Consider the following 17,862-nt stretch of genomic DNA (forward strand, 5'->3'; position numbering starts at 1 on the left):
GGCGTGGGATTAAGTAGGGTGCTCTTTCCAAGGGCCGGTGCACACTCGATGGGCCGTTGAATGGCCTCCTTCTGCATTGTAAATTCTATGACTCTATGAATTTGTTTGAGGACATGCCTCGGAGAACCAACTTAACATTAAAGATTCAAAGGACCTGGTGGGAAATCAGAGGAAACAGCAAAAGCAAAAACAAAGTATGGCACAAATATATGACTGTAAGGCAGTAGAGGATGATGTATTAAAAAAACACCTGGTAGAAATCTACATTGTTATAAAACAAATTAAGCAAAGCTGCGGCACGGGCACGGATAAATGTTAATCAGAATGCAGTATGCAAGGCAGCACATTCAAAAACATCAGGGCATCGTACATCATGCTAGGAGGGGGAGCAAAATTGAAGACAGCGGGATGAGGTCCAGCCATCTTGGTGTCTTAATTCTTTCATTCTCAATTTTTTTAAAAATTGTTTTTCAATCGAGAGCACAAAGTGGCACAGCCGGAAGCTCCGAACAGATGACGGATCAGATATCATGCAAACAACCTATCGTAGAGTTCACTGACATACAGTTTTGGAAACATAGGATTAGGCCATTCAGCCCCTCGATCCTGCTCCACCATTCAATATGATCATGGCTGATCACTAGCGTTTGCAATATGGCATGCCTTAGTTTTTGTCTTTGTTATCTTTAACTTCCATGCTTAGCCATGGATTTTTTTCCGTCTCTTACAAACTTCCTCTCTGGAATATATTTTGTTTGGGAGGAATTGAATATCTTGAACAACTGCCACTGCTCATCAACTGTCCTACCTTTTATTCTTCCTGCCCAGTCCACTAGGGCCAAATCTGTCCTTGTGCCTATGTAATTACCTTTGTTCAGCTCTGGAATGTGTGGGACTCCTCTTTCTCACCCTCAAACTGAATTTTGAATTTGATCATGCTATTATCACTCTTTTTTAGAGGATCCTTAACTATTAGCTCAATCTCTCATACATTCAATGAACTCTCCCTTAAGGGTACCCTTGCCAATATAAAAGGAACACGTGTACAAAGAGAAGGGTTAGAATTCCCAGTTCTGAAGACTCATATTTGACTTGAAACGTTAACTCTGTTTCTCTCTCCACAGGTGCTGTTAGGCCTGCTGAGTAATTCCAGCACTCGGTTTTATTTTGGAATTCCAAGGGTTGACTCAAGTATATAAAATTCATTGTTTCTTAAAACCATGAACATTCTACTCTCGACCTTACTGCACCTTTAGAATCTGTCGCGAAATCCATCGTTTGAAGTAAGATTTTGGTAACCACTTCCAACTCTTGCATCATGGTTGTGTGTCCACTCTGTCCCGTCAGTCAGTCAGAAACACGTTCAAAGTATTGAAAATATAATTTTAGGCTTAAAGTTTCATTTTAAAAACCGCAGATGCTTTTTTTTTTGCTCAAGGAGAGTTAAGCAGCAGTATGTCAGAGTGCATCTTTGAAACATTTCTCAAATCAACATCTCACCATTCAGTATAAAGTTGTGGGTTACCAAGCGTCATGGCTACAATACGAGCCCCGTGAGCGGGCGGGTTCGACCATATAGTACGGGCCAGCTTCTCCATTTGAGATCGAATCTTGGTCACATTGTCATCGTCCTTAGCCACAATGCACAGATTCCCAACTCGTTCATCTAAACACGGGGAAAAGGGAAAAGGAAAGAAATGGATCATTGTGTTAACATTGAAATACAAGATTCTTGTGTCCAAGGCAAATTTACTGGGAGTTAAGATAATCGTGCTTCCAGAAGTTTTTCCTTGAATGCATTCCATAATTTCTTCAGCCTATTACTCAATACACACATCAGAATAAAATGGGCAAGCATGCACAATGATGTTCAAGATTCTGTGATGGTGATAAACCAGCACTAAATGTCGGAGTTAGTGAGCTGACTCTGAGCAACCCCACAGAATAAAACAATGTTTCCTCTTGAGCAAATATTTAAATCCAACACTAATTTTGCTTTCTTTTAAAAATGGAGTACCCAATTCATTTTTTCCCAATTAAGGGGCAATTTAGCGTGGCCAATCCACCTAGCCTGCACATCTTTGGGTTGTGGGGGAAAAACCCACATAAACAGGGGAAGAATGTGCAAACTCCACATGGACAGTGACCCAGAGCTGGGATCAAACCTGGGACCTTGGTGCCGTGAGGCAGCAGTGCTAACCACTGTGCCACCACTCATCTCTAAACTGTACACAAAGATCTGCTAGGGCTGGGGGTACTGGGTGGGCTGTGGAGTCGCAGATGGCAGGTTGGGTTCACGCATGGCCGGCGCCATGTTGTATGGCATGATCTATTTATCTAGGGCAGCACGGTAGCATTGAGGATAGCACAGTTGTTTAACAGCTCCTAGGTCCCAGGTTCGATTCCGGCTTGGGTCGCTGTCTGTGCAGAGTCTGCACGTTCTCCCAGTGTGTGCGTGGGTTTCCTCCGGGAGCTCCGGTTTCCTCCCACAATCCAGAGATATGCAGGTTAGGTGGATTGGCCATGTTAAATTGCCCTTTGAGTCCAAAATTGCCCTTAGTGTTGGGTGGGGGTGTTGACCTTGGGTAGGGTGCTCTTTCCAAGAGCCGGTGCAGACGCGATGGGCCAAATGGCCTCCTTCTGTACTGTAAATTCTATGATAATCTATGATAATGAGGTCTAAATGTTAATGCAGGACATTCACTGTACATTTTATTCAATAACAGAATCATTAATGCTAGACAACTAATCTTTAGGGCAGCACGGTGGCACAGTGGTTAGCACTGCTACCTACAACACGGAGGACCCGGGTTCGAACCCGTCCCACTGTGTGTGGAGTTCGCATATTCTCCCAGTGTCTGCGTGGGTTTCATCCCGGCAACCCAAAGATGTGCAGAATAGGTGGATTGGCCACGCTAAATTGCTCCGTAATTGGAAAAAAACTAATTGGGTATTCTAAATTTATTTTTAAAAAGTGACAATTAATCTTAGAAGTAAATGCTGGCCTTGCAAACACTGCTCATATACCATGAAAGAATAAACCTACCTTTAGTAGAAAAAAATCCTAAGCAGCATTCCGGAAGCATGAAAACATAGACCCCTAGCTAAAGGAAAGATCTGGTGAGTAAATCAAAGGTTGGTCACAAAGGCGAGCTTTAAGGAGGGTCATGGCAGGACAGCAAAGCAGAAGGAATTTCCAGAGGACAGACTGAAGTAGCTGAAGGTACACTAAGTGCTGAAGGTATACTAACTAATGCTCGGCAATGGATTCTACAGTCAGAAGGAGAGTGTGTTTGAGTGTGGGAGGAATGCGCCTACAGCCAGAGAAATTTCAGAGAGATACGAGAGGGCTGAGGCCACAAAGGCATTTAACAGGATGAGAATTGTGAATCTAAGGTTGATTGAACTGGGAATCAATGTAAGAAAGCAGAGAGAAGAATAGAGGGCGATGGGCAAGTGTGTGGACTAGGATAGGGGCTGCAGAACTTTGAATGGAAAAGTGGAGAATGTCAATCCGACCAAGAGAATATTAGAATGACTGAGTCTGAAAGAGAACAAAGGGCCTCCCGAGGAAAGAATTCCCATCAGATTAAAAGGAAAAGCAAACTACAAACATTTCTGGGTCTTTGATGCAATTCTAATCTTTGAGATATTAAAAATATCCAGACCAAAAAAAGGTCACTGGCGGATTTTATTAACCTGTAAATCTCCCAAGCCACCCAGTGCTGCATCCTGGTTTGAAAATTTGATGATGTGGAGATGCCGGCGTTGGACTGGGGTGAGCACAGTAAGAAGTCACCAGGTTAAAGTCCAACAGGTTTGTTTCGTCGATGTCACTAGCTTTCGGAGCGCTGCTCCTTCCTCAGGTGAACCTGAGGAAGGAGCAGCGCTCTGAAAGCTAGTGACATCGAAACAAACCCGTTGGACTTTAACCTGGTGTTGTAAGACTTCTTACTGAAAATTTGATGTCCTTCTTATATCTGGAGAAGATTAAATGTTGAGGAGTTCAACTGAGAATGTTTTTTTGTAGATGGAAACCATGTCTCTTTCTTCAAAGAATTGATTGCTGTCGACTGTTAAGTTTACTGTTTTCTTTTAGTATAATTTGTGTTGTCTACTTTGGGGGGGGGGGGGGGGGGGGTTGAATTGGTCTACGTATTATTTAGTTTTCATGCTTCCCTCCCCGCTTGAAAACCCAAAAAGCGTCACTGGAGCCCTTCATTGAAATATCTTTACCATGTATAATTAGACTACTTTTCTCAACCCAAGAAAAAGTAAATATTTCTTATAACTCTCAATACCTTTTATAGTGAAGATACAGTTCCCTTTTAGAATCATCATTTTAACCCCAAACCTATTCCCTTCATTTTGCTCTGCCCTGTTTATTGTACAGTACAACACCAGGTTAAAGTCCAACTTTATGGCTTGATGTAATTCACACCTCTTTAACCTGGGGTTACCCCATCTCTGGATCTGTAAAGATTTAATCACCTGCTAATGGTCGCATTCCAAGCATTGTTTGGCATCTTTGAATTTGTCTATATATGTGTTTCTGGAACATACCTCTTCATTCACCTGAGGAAGGAGCAGCGCTCCGAAAGCTAGTGACATCGAAACAAACCTGTTGGACTTTAACCTGGTGTTGTAAGACTTCGTACTGCGCTCACCCCAGTCCAACGCCGGCATCTCCACATCCTGTTTATTGTAGTTCAAGCATCTTTTGTTTATATTCAATTGAATTATTTTGGCAGTCTCCTTATTCTCAATACTTATTCTTGCATATTGAGCTAGATGAGTTTGCAAGCAAGAGGTCTGATCATCACTGCTGGTGATAGGATAAAAAGTGCCTTTTTATTTGAAGAAAATCTGCAAGATTTAGTTGGTTAAAGAGTGAATAATGTTGAGCAACTCCTTTTTGAGATCTACATTACAAGTTAGAGTCTGCCTTAGCTACTTTAACATACACCATTACTGACCACTCCCCTAACAGTCTGAGAATTTTGTAGTTAGGGTTAAGAACATGCCACCTGATACTTATGCCTCCCATTACATAGCCAAGGGGTATAACAGGATCCCCTAGTGACCAGAACTAGACAGGAACAGGAAGAGACCAGTCAGTCCCTTAAGCCTTGGTTGACCATTTATTCATTAATGGGATGTGTATCAAACTCACTGTGAACATCACTGTTCCATGTTTAAAAATTGAAATCTCATGCCCCAAAAGTTGTTTTGTTGGGTTGACTTGGAATGCAATGGGTTTTATTTTACAAATTTTGGAATTTTTAAGCTGCAGCCAAGATTCCTACTGAACTACATCTGATCAAGTATGTAGTGCAGCTTTGGAATGACAAGCAGATGTAAAATCTCACAGAATGTTCAAAAGAAAAGAATAAAAGAACAAGAACAGCTGGATCTCAAGAGCACATACTCATTTTCTGAAGCATGTAGAGCCATTCAACTGTGGCCAAGAACATCCAAATGGATATTTAGATTGTCCCAAATGTTGGTATTAAAATGCCACTTCTGATTACAAGGCTTACAGATTGCCCTGACCAATATCTCACCCTTAACCAAAATACCAAAATTAAACTTCATGGGTCATTTATCTCATTGCTGTTTTGTGGCATCGCACTGCTCAAAATGGCTGCCACACGTCGTCCTCAACAGCCAACCAAAAAGTGATACAGTGCGTTGAAAAATCCAATTCTTCCTTTCCGTTCACTCTGGGCGAAGAATCGGAGTGGGTTCATTCAGTCAACGTGGATAAAGAGAATGTTGGAAGAATAGTTTCAATCCTATATGACTAGAGCTCACCAAAAACACTACTGCTCATATTCTAAACAACATTTGAGTCCCATTCACGAGCATCCCATTGGTGGCTGTGTCTTAAGCTACTAAAAGCACTGGAATTCACTCCCTAAAATGCTCGTCTCCCTTTCCACCTTTAAGCCACTCATTAAAAACATACCTCTTTGACCAATCTGTCACAATGTGGTTCGGCATCAAATTAATTTCATTACCGTCCAATGAAGTGCCTTTGGTTGTTTCATATGTTAATAGCGAATATATCAAAAGTTTAAAACAATTTTTTTTTTTTTTTTTTTTTTTTTTTTTAAAAGAGTACCCAATTTTTTTTCCAATAAGGGGCAATTTAGCATAGCTGATCCACCTAACCTGCACATCTTAGGGTTGTGGGGCTGAAACCCACGCAACCCACTCGGGAAGAATGTGCAAACTCCACAGACAACGACCCGGGGCCGGGATCGAGCCCGGGTCCTTAGTGCCGTAAACAGCAATGCTAACCATTGTGCCACCCTAGCTACAAGTTGTTACACTGAAGAGTTGGGTTCTCTGCACAGCAATCCACTGAACTTAAAAAGGTGCTTACCACAACGTAACATAAAAGGCTGACCACAACCCAAGGCTAATCCAGTAGTTGTGGGAAATATTTTTTTCGGGTTAAATGAAGTCTAACTTTTTATGAAAGATCATAATCCAACAGAATATAGATTTCAAACCTTTTAATGTACAAATGTAATGTTTATGCAATGATTTGAAGATTGCATTTTCAATACTGCGCCCATCTATTTCTATTGTGAACTGATCAATTTTTAAACGGAATTTCAACGCTCAAACTCTGTTTGAGCACAGTCTGGAATGAAACTGTTCAATGATCTGTTCATGCTTTTTAAAAAAAAAGTTCTTTTCAATTATTTTAAATAGGGTTACTCACGGCATGATTTTGGTTACTAAACTGCAATAGGTTCCGCACTTAAATATCAGCAACTACTTTAATTGTCAAAAAAAAACAATTGCAATCTATTGCACTGCCCAATTGTGCTGGTCTATGGAAAACTTTACGCTTCTGATTAGACAAATTAATTTTAATGGAAAATTGAAGCCTAACCTAACTAGTGCAATTTAAAGTGCACTTTGGGCACAATTTTTGATTGCTCCCAAAGCAGAAACTCCAATACCCCTAATCATAGCAAAGTAAAATGTTGCTTAAAATCAGTTTATAATGATGTGCAGCCTGATGCACAATTACAGACTCCGTTTGGAAAAAAAAGTTACATAATTTTTTTTTTTTTTTAAAACACCAGTTGCTTCGTCAGGACCTAATAGAACAAAATCAAAGCACGTTTTTCTGAATATCACATGCCCCTGAGCAAAAGCTTTGATCTATTTTAGGAAACAAACAGGTGTAAATTATTACATATCTGTAGTATTACCCCCACCGCTCCACTTGCACTCACTGTCTGCCACCTTCTGGATTTATAGCAGTACTGCAGACACGCTGCTGATGGAGACAATTCATAGAATTATACACTGCATAAGACAGCCAAATCGGCCCATCATGCCTGTGGCAGCTTCAATTAGTCTCACTGCTCTCCCCGCATCCCTGCAACCTTTTCCCCTTCAAGTATTTATCCAGTTCTCTTTTTCAACTTACTATTGAACAGCTTCCACCACCCTGCCCAATTAACCCTATCAAAACCCATCATAATTTTGAACACCTCTACTAAATCTCCCATTAACCTTTTCTGCTCTGAAGAAAATGCCCAGTTTCACCAGCTTAATAATTAACTGAAGTACTTCATCTCTGGTACTAGTCTGGCAAATGTCCTACTGCTATAAGGAAATGCATCACCCAGGAAAGTAATAAGATTGTTAAAAAGCCTACAAATGATTTAGGATGCTAGCTTTGCCAGTATTACACACATCCTTACACTTGCCCTCAAGAAGGTAGTGGCTATCACCTTGAAAAGTTACCATCCATGTAGGTACACACAGTGCTGTTAGGGAGGGTGATCCAGGATTTTGACAGTCACAGCAAAGTAATACCAAGTCAGGCTTGGAAGGGAATTTGCATCTGCTGCCCTGGTCATTCTGGTTGGTAAGGTCACTGGTTTGGAAAGTGCGTCTTACAGATGGTACACACTGCTGCCACTGTGCATTGGTGGTGAAATGAATGAATGTTGAAGGCGGTTGCTGAAAACAGGCTGCTGTGTCCCAGTTGATGTTGAGCTTCGAATGTTGTGGGAGCTGCAGTCATCCAGGCAAGTGGTGAATATTTCATCACACTCTTGACTTGTGCCTTTGTAGATAGTGGACAGGCTTTGGGGAGTCAAGAGGTGAATTACTTTGTTGAATTCCCAGCCTGTGGCTTGCTCTTGTAACCACTGTATTTATACTGCTAGTCCAGTTCAATTTCTGGTCAATAGCAACCCCCAGGGTGTTGATAATGGGGGATTCACTATCATGTGGACATGGTTGGATTCTCTCTGGTTAGATATAATCACCTGTCACTTGTGGCATGAATTTTACTTGCCATTTATCTGTCCAAGCTTGAAAGTTGCCTAGCTCTTGCTGCATATGGCCTCAGACTGCTTTGGTATCTGCAGAGTTGCAAATGGTGCCATGTATGAGTCCAACCAGCATAGAGTCCCGTCCCCTGCCAGTTGTTAGAGCTCCTTGATTCCATACTTGAAAGAAAATGCTGCCTTGATCTCAAGGGCAGTCACACTCCACTCACCTCTGGAATTTAGCTCTTTTGTCCATATTTGAACCACGGCTGCAATGAGAACAGGAGCTGAGTGACCCTGGTGGAACCCAAGCGGAGCATCATGAGCAGGTTATTGCTGAGTAAGCACTGCTTGAGAGCACTGTCGACGACACCTTCCATCACTTTGCTGAATATTGAGTGTAGACTGATAGGGCAGCATCTGACCTGGTCAGATTTGTCCTGTGTTGTGTGTACAGGACATAGCTGGGAAATGTTCCACATTGCCAGGCAGATGCCAGTGATGTGGCTATACTGGAACAGCTTGGTTCGGGATACGGCTAGTCCTGGAGCATATAGCCTTTGCAATACCCAGTGCCTTCAAAGTGTTTAGTGATGCTATATGCAGTGAATCAAATTGGCTGATGATGCTCCATCATTGAGGATTGAGGTATTTGTGGAGCCCACAAACCAACATTTATGACAGGATGTGACAGAACTGCAGAGCTTTGACCCGAACAATTGGTTGCGAGATCGCTTAGCTGTCGACCACTTGCTGCTTATGCTGCAGCCTCACCAACTTGACACCGCATTTTTTGGCATGCTCTCCTGCACTCTTCATTGAACCAGGATTGATCCCCAGTTTGATGGCAATGGTAGAGTGGGGATATGCCGGGTCAGATTGCTGTTGTATCCATTTCTACTGCTGCTGATGCCCACATAGATGCCCAGATTACAGTTGCTATACCTGTCAGAAGTCTATTCCATTTAGCATGATGACAGTGCCACAACACATGATGGAGGGTACCTCAATGTGAAGACGTGACTTTGTCTAGGCAAGGAATATGTAGTAGTAACACCTACCGATTCCATCATGGGTAGGTACATCTGCAACAGGTAAACTGGTGCAGACGAGGTAAAGTAGGTTTTTCCCTCACCACCTAGTCTACCAAATATGGCCAGCTCAGTCAATATCAGTGCTACCGAGCCACTCTTGGTGATGGACATTGAAGTCCCCCAACCAGAACACATTTTGCATCCGTGCCACCTTCAGGGCTTCATCCAAGTGGTGTACAACAGGGAGTACAGATTCATCAGCTGAGGAGATTTGAGAACTCCCAGGACAACTCCTTCCCAATTGATCATCACTGTTCCACCACCTCTGGGACATACCCAGAGATGGTAATGGTGTTTTCGGAGACATTGACTATAAAGTATGATTTTGTGAGCATGACAATGTCAGGCTGTTGCTCGAGTAATCCATAAGACACCTCATCCCATTTTAGCACAAGCCAGAGTTTGTGAGGGGGTCTTTGCAGAGTCAAGGGGGTTGGGGTTGCTGTTGCCTAGGTCGTTGCCAGTTTCATTGCTCTTTGTAGATTTTATAGCAATTTTGATACAAAGGAGTGGCTTGCTGGGGCATTTACTTTTTTAAAAATATTTTTATTAAGGTTTTTTAACAACACAATTTTTTCCCCTTACAAACAATAACCCCCCCCCCCGTAACAAAATAACGCAAATTCTCCCTGAGCAAGATACATACAAGGCAAGATGGATTTACATAGCTTTATACACTGGCTCTTGCCCGCGCGTACCATTTCCCCCCACCCTCCATGCTATCTCCCGCTCGTCCATCCCCTCAGACAGTCTCTCATTTCCTCCCTCCCCCCAAGGATTGCTGCTGCTGCTGATCGACCTTCTTCTAACGCTCCGCGAGATAATCTAGGAACGGTTGCCACCGCCTGTAAAACCCCTGTGCAGACCCTCTCAAAGCAAACTTAATTCTCTCCAATTTTATGAACCCCGCCATGTCATTAATCCAGGCCTCCAGGCTAGGGGGCTTCGTCTCCTTCCACAATAGCAAGACCCTTCGCCGGGCTACTAGGGACGCAAAGGCCAGAATTCCGGCCTCTTTCGCCTCCTGCACTTCCGGCTCATCCACTACTCCAAATATTGCTAGCCCCCAGCTTGGCTTGACCTGGACTTTCACCACCTGGAATATTACTCCCGCCACTCCTCTCCAGAACCCCTCCAATGCTGGGCATGACCAAAACATATGGACATGGTTCGCCGGGCTCCCTGAACATCTTTCACATCTATCCTCTACCCCAAAGAACCTACTCAGCCTCGCCCTCGTCAAATGCGCTGTGAACCACCTTAAATTGTATCAGACTGAGCCTGGCACACGAGGAAGAGGTATTAACCCTACCCAGGGCGTCGGCCCATAGCCCTTCCTCAATCTCCTCCCCCAATTTACCTTTCAATTCTTCTACTAGCGCTTCCCCCTCTGCTTTCATCTCTTGGTATATTTTGCTGGGGCATTTACAAGTCAACCACATTGCTGGCGGGTCTGGAGTCACATGTAGGCCAGACCAGGTAAGGACAGAAGATTTCCTTCCCGAAAAGGACATTAGCGAACCAGGTGGGTTATTAAGACAATTGACATTGGTTGCATGGTCACCATTACCAAGGCTAGCTTTTAATCCAGTTTTATTAATTGAATTTAAATTCCACCAGCTCCTGGGGTAGGACTCAAACCCATGTCCCCTGGATTACTAGTCCGGTGACATCACCACAACTCCACCACCTTGAGTAGGTTTGCTGGGTCCAGGAAACTCAAGGAATCCCAAGCCTCCCCAGCTCTTTTTGTCTTCTGCTTGGTTCTGGCGTCAAGAGGTGCAGGAGCACCTCCCCAGCGCAAGCTGATGCCGAGGGCTCCCAAACCAATTTCCTTCCCGCCGTCAGCCATTTCTGTCCAGAGACTGTCCTGGATTATTTAAATTAGGCTCAGAAATTTAAAATGGTGCAAGGCCTATTCAGATGCCTGTCTCAGTGAGAGAGCATTGTCACCCTCTGAATTCTCTGCCCCAGTAGAAATCAATGCCTAATTGTTTGTATACTTGATATAAAGACCTGAATTCTGAAGTAACCTTAAGGGACTCGAAGCATTCGTAATTTTAAAAAATGTTTTTAAAAAAAGGTCAGTGATCAGCAAAGCCTCATCTGAGCCGCTCAAAATTTTTTAAAAATAAATTTAAGTACTCAATTATTCCCCCCCCCCCCAATTAAGGGACAGTTTAGCATGGCCAAACCACCTACCCTGCGCATCTTTGGGTTGTGGGGGTGAAACCCACGCAGACACGGGGAAAATGTGCAAACTCCACAGGGTCAGAGACCTGGGGCCGGGATCGAACCAGTGTCCTCGGCCCCATGAGGCAGCAGTGCTAACCGCTACGCCACTCGAACATTTCTTGCCCACCACCCTGTCCCTGGCAGCAGCTCAAGTGCCTGGTTGCTGAACAATCACTTAACCTGAAGTGGCAGGCAGATGTCAAAGTTTCATTCATGTTGTGTTATTGCTGGTGAACCCAGCATTAGTTGCTGATCCTAAATGCTCACTCCTTTAGCATTGAATTTGTTTAATATATTTTGACAAGGGAGGAGGAATGGGTAGATGTGAAGAACAGCAAGGAGAAAATAGATAGAAATTTGCTTCACAGCGCCAGAGTCCCAGGTTCGATTCCCGGCTTTGGTCACGGTCTGTGCGGAGTCTGCGCGTTCTCCCCATGTCTGCGTGGGTTTCCTCCCACAAGTCCCGAAAGACGTGCGGTTAGGTAATTTGGACCCTAACAGGTGCCGGAGTGTGACACTAGGGGCTTTCCACAGTAACCTCAATGCAGTGTTAACGTAAGCCTACTTGTGACAATAATAAACATTATACTTGGCAACCACTAGTGTTCGGAGAACAAACTACCATCTGCAGATCAAGGCATGACTTCACAATTTTCTGTCATTGTATGAATGCAAGCTTGAAAGATTGATCATTCCTGTTTGTTTGCTTAACCTTGCTGCAGCATAAAGCTGTCTGGCTATTTAAACCAATCTTCTCTGCCTTTAGACTTGACACGGTCCATCGGAGTTACATGTGATGGATGTCGAAACTGGTCCATATCACAAGAGGGTGCAGCCAGAGCCAACTTCCATAAAGCAAAGTTCAGTCTGCTTAGAGGCAAATGGAACCAACTAACCCAAGCATTTATCAAACGCAATCAAAATTTGACAATAACTGGGCACATCCACAGCTTCAGTTGCAGGCCTGTGTCCTGCTACACTCTTAGACATAGACATAGAACATACAGTGCAGGAGGCGGCAATTCGGCCCATCGAGTCTGCACCGACCCGTTTAAGCCCTCACTTCCACCCTATCCCCGTAACCCAAAAACCCCATCTAACCTTTTTGGTCACCAAGGACAACTTATCATGGCCAATCCACCTAACCTGCACGTCTTTGGACTGTGGGAGGAAACCGGAGCACCTGGAGGAAACCCACGCAGGCACGGGGAGAACATGCAGACTCTGCACAGACAGTGACCCAGCGGGGAATCGAACCTGGGACCTTGGTGCTGTGAAGCCACAGTGCTATCCACTGGTGCTACCGTGATGCCCTTGTTTTTATAGTTAATAAGCTTTTAGTCAGGACTTTTCCCAGAGAGGTCAACCTATTTGGAACTCTGACCGTTTATTAGTCTGTGGCAGAATATATGCATTTATGTTTAGACCCCATTTGTTCTTCATCTATTCAAGTGCGGTAGAATGGGTTGCAGACTTTCACCCTACTTGGGATTATTCAGGATATCAGTAGATATTGTTGCTAGTTTGTCATTTTGCTTCCTTCACTGTGCTTGGCTCCTGTTACATTTTAAAATTTAGAAATAAACTATTACTTACTGTATAGTCCAAAATTCTTAGAAAATGACTGTGCACAGAAGAGCTCGAAGCCCTGGCTCACAAAGTAACGAATAGCCCAGGCATCTCTATCCAAGTCTCCAGATGCAAAGCCCTGATAAGCTGAATCAAAGAAAGGGAAAAGCGATCTTCGCTGCAAATGGACAGAAAATACAGGCGTGAGGATACAACACACACACACAAAGCGAAACTGCAAAGGATCACTTCTGGCTCAACAGTTGAATTGCACTCCTCTACATTTCCCACCATTTTCAGCAACTTCACCTACATTTTTAGTCTGCTCTTTATTCCTACACAGTTCAAAAGGGACAAATGTAGATAAGAGTCTGCAACAAACAACTCACACTCAAATCGTGGTGAAGACGACTTCTAGTGGTGGCCATGGAGTGAGTGGTCACACATTGTGACTCCTGCTCAAGGTGGAATTTTTTAGTCCTTTCCCCTCCCACAGAGCAAAGTATTGGAGGGCAAAAGGTACAGGAGTGCCTGGGGAAGGTAATACGCCTCTTGTGTGGCTGGTGGATGGATTCACGGACAAGGCGTGGTGCAAGGAAGAAAGAACTGCTGGAGAAAGAGTCGTTGTGGTGCACCACAGGCAAAGATGGCAATGGACAAGGGATCTGTGCTGCCCACCCTGTGGTCAACGGAGCAGTTGGAGGAGTTCTTGAATGAGAAGTTTCGGCAGCAGAGGAAAGAGGCCCTGGAAGACCGGAACAAAGTGGTGGAACCGCTGAGATCTGGGATTGAGTGAGTGGAGCAGAGGGTGGAGTCCCAAGATCAGACAATTCAGAAAGTGGAGGTGGTGGTGGGGGAGCACGAGGAGCAGTTGGCCTCGTTGGTGGCTGAGGTGGGAGTGGGAGAGGCAAAAAAAAAAAAAGCTGAGTGAGAAGACAGAGGATTTGGAGACTCACTCTAGAAGGTAAAACTTAAGGGTGGTCTGGATGCCTGAAGGCATTGAAGGAGCGGAGGCCACGGTGTACGTGGCAAGGATTGGGGGGGGGGGGCTTTGATTGGACCGAGTGCACAGGGCACTGAGGAGGTCAGAGACAGGCGAGCCACAGAGGGGATGGTGGTGCAGTTGCACCGCTTTCTGGACAAGAAGATCCTTCGATGGGCGAGGCAGACCAGGAAATGTACCTGGGAAGGGAATGAGCTGTGGGTGTACCAGGACCCAAGTGCGGAGCGCTGGCGAAGAGGGCGGCCAAGTTTAACCAGATTACAGCTGCCCTCTTCAAAAAACGGGGTGAAGTTTAGGGTAAAGTACCCGGCCCGGCTGTGGATGGCTTTCTAGAAGCAAGCTTTATTTCGACACACCGAAAGAGGTGATGGAATTTGTCAGGAACAATGGACTGTGAGGAGTGAGAGGACAAAGCGTGTTCTTTAAAGTGTTTGGTGTTGGGTTTTTGGGGGCCGGGTTCCATGGGGGAATAATGATGACGAGTGTGCCTTTTGTTACTTTTTAGGGAAGGATGGACGGTTGGCGGCCTTGGACAGAAGTCACCATGCTAGCTGGGCAGGCTAGTTAGTGAGTCAGCTGTAAGGTTGCCACAAGGGGCGGGGGTTGCTGACATGGGTGTGGTGCAGTTGGGAAGAGATCACTGACAATGTACATCCAAGGGTGGGCTTATAGGGTCACAGGCCAGGTCAAAAAGGGATATGGGGTGCCCCCCTGACCAGGCTGGTCATGTGGAACGTGAGGGGGTTGAATGGGCCGGTTAAATGGTTGCATGTGTTCATGCATTGGAGTTTGAAGGCAGGCGTAGCTTTTTTTGGCAGGAGACACATGTGAAATTGGGGGACCAGACGAGGTTGAAAAAAAGGATGACTGGACCAGGTGTTCCATTCGGGGCTGGACATGAAGATTTTGGGGGGGGGGGGGGGGGGGGGGGGGGGGGGGGTTGGTTAATAAGCGGGCTGCATTCGAGGTGGGGAGTACAGTGGCCGATCGGGGGGGTGGGCACAACTTTAATATGGTCATAGATCAGAGCTTGGACCGGTTGGGTCCCAAGTTGTCGAGGTTGTCGGCAGTGGCAAAGGTGCTGAGAGGGTGTTGGGGGAGGGGGTTCCATATTTCTCACATGTGCAACGGATGTACTCCTGGATTGATCGTTTTCATGCTGGACAGGAAATTGCCGGTGGGGGTAGCCAAATTGGCGTATTCAGTGATTGTGGTTGCCCCCAGTGTAGGTGGGGTTGTTGGCAGACTGTGGTGCGAGTGGGTGAGGGCAGCTATTCGGGGAGCTAAACAATATGTGGACGGCGCGGCCGCTGCATCATGGGAGGCAATGCGATAGTCAGGGAGAGTTTATATCAACCTGGGAGCATAGGGAGAAAACGGAGCGAGAGGAGAGGGCTAGATTGGCGGACGAGATTTTGAGGGTGGACAGGAGATACTCAGAGGCGCTGGATGCAGGACTGTTGAAGGAGAGGCAGCGGCTACAGGATGAAGTTTGGGCTAGTTTTGACGGGGAAGGCAATGGGGCATCTGCAGACAGCTAGAGGGGCAGTGTATGAATATGTGGAGAAGGCAAGCTTGATGTTGGCCCATCAGTTGAGAAAGCAAGAGGAGGCGAGAGAGATCAGCAGAGTTAGTGATGATAAGGGCATGGTGGTGATGGACCCGGAGAGGATGAATGTTCGAGCCGTTTTATAGAAGGTCCTATGAGTCAGAGTCCCCAGCCAAGAGGAGGCGACGTGACGGTTCCAGGATGGACGAGAGTTTCCCCAAAGTGGAGGGGCTGGGAGCCTCAATTGGGCTGAGGGAGGGTGATCGATGGTATGGGGAACGATGCAGGCAGGGAAGGCACCAGGACCGGACAGGTTCCCAGTCGAGTTATATAAAAAGTTTGGGGCGGACCTGGGGCCACTACTGGTGAGGGCGTATAATGAAGCAAGTGAGAGGATGGGGGGCCGGGGGGGGGGGGGGGGGGGGGGGGGTGGAGGAGGAGGAGGAAACCCTACATTCCCCGATTTTAAAAAAGTATAAGGATCCCGAGCAGTTCAGGTCGTACCGCCCAATATAATTATTGGTGAAGGTGTTGGCATCGCGAATGGAGGACTGTTTCCATGGGGTGAGGAGCGAAGATCAAACAGGTTTTGTGAAGGGGAGGCAGCTGTCAGTGAAGGGGGAGGAGGTTGCTCAATGTAATTATGATGCCTTCGAAGGGGCAGCAGATGGAGATAGTGGTGGCGATGGACGTTTGATCGTTGAGAAGACGTTTGATTTGGTGGAGCAGCCGTATCTGGAGGTGCTGGGGTGCTTTGGGTTCACACAGGGGTTTGTAGATTGGTGGGTAGCATAGTGGTTAGCACTGTGGCTTCACAGCACCAGGTTCGATTCCGGGCTCGAGTCACTGTCTGTGCGGAATCTCCCCTTCTCATTCTGTCTGAGTGGGTTATCCCGGTGCTCTGGTTTCCTCCAACAAGTCCGGAATGAGGTGCTTGTTAGGTGAATTGGACATTCTCTGAATTCTCCCTCAGGTGTACCCGAACAGGTGCTGTAGTGTGGCGACAAGGGCTTTTCACAGTACCTCCATTGCGGTGTTAATGTACGCCTACTTGTGACGATAAAGATTATTATTATTATTATTGGCTGTAGAAAGCGCCGGTTGAGAGTGTGCAGACGAACCAAGTGAGTTTGGGGTACTGGGCTGCATCAGGGGACGAAGCAGGGGTGCCCGCTGTCCCCGCCTTAGCAATAGAGTCGCTGGCAGTGGCACTTAGGGCGTTGTGCATAGGGTCTCATTGTATGTGGACGACTTCCTACTGTGTATTTCAGACCTGGTGGGCAGCATCATGGGGATCCTAGGGGAGTTTGGCCGGTTCTTGGGCGACAAATTGAATATGGGAAAAGCAAGGTGTTCCCGATTGAGACTAGAGGGCAGGAAAGATATGGGGAATTACCATTTAGGGTGGTGGAGGCAGGTACTTGGTCATCCAGGTGAACGGAGCTGTTGCACAAGCTGCACCTGGCTTGGTTGGAGGTTGCTACCGCTGGTGGGAGAGTGCTGACAGTAAAAATGACAGTGCTGCCAAGGCTTCTGTTTTGTGTTTCAGAACCTCCCAATGTTCATCCCCAAGTCATTTTTAGGAAGGTCAATGAGCTGATCTCAGAATTTGGGGAGGCGGGGAAGACCCTGCGGGTTAGGAGGGGTTGACATCAGGGGAGGAGTGGGTGTTGGCTGCTCTTCCGATTCGGTTTGTTTATATGAAAATGCCTTGAATAGAAGTATATATATTTTTTTTAATAGTGGTTAAATAATGCCAAAGTTTCCAGGTGAAGGTAGTTGAAGATTACATTGGAGAATCAGTACAGTTCACCAAAGGTAGTGCTGGGAGAGGTTAACAGACAGGCACAGCTGCTACACAGGGATGTTGTAAATTCAATAACTCCACTTGGCAGAAAAATGGACAACAGTTCGGATGTATTACACCTTTATTGTGGATCAGATACTGCAAGTACAGATTTAGCAATAGCACTCGCTGTATGAACAATCTACACATGCTGTACCTTGCACAGTTTGCTGAACAGCCAAAATGAAACCACAAAGCAGAATTTCAGACAGCAAACAATCAACATTCGCTATCACTTCTCGGAATCTTATCCGCAACTT

General features: G+C 45.6%; 1 protein-coding gene across 1 annotated transcript in view; it reads right to left on the reverse strand.

Moving 5' to 3' along the window:
- got1 (glutamic-oxaloacetic transaminase 1, soluble) overlaps positions 1–17,862 on the reverse strand; it is a 76,225-nt gene that overhangs the window by 20,693 nt on the left and 37,670 nt on the right. Inside the window, exons 6-7 of the mRNA XM_072479602.1 lie at positions 13,232–13,382; positions 1,501–1,666 (exon numbers count right to left, since the gene is read on the reverse strand). Coding sequence (XP_072335703.1) covers positions 1,501–1,666; positions 13,232–13,382 — 317 coding nt within the window. The remainder of the gene's footprint in view (positions 1–1,500; positions 1,667–13,231; positions 13,383–17,862) is intronic.

The sequence above is a fragment of the Scyliorhinus torazame genome, chromosome 16, assembly GCF_047496885.1.
Source record: "Scyliorhinus torazame isolate Kashiwa2021f chromosome 16, sScyTor2.1, whole genome shotgun sequence".
In the NCBI taxonomy this organism is placed as follows: domain Eukaryota; kingdom Metazoa; phylum Chordata; class Chondrichthyes; order Carcharhiniformes; family Scyliorhinidae; genus Scyliorhinus; species Scyliorhinus torazame.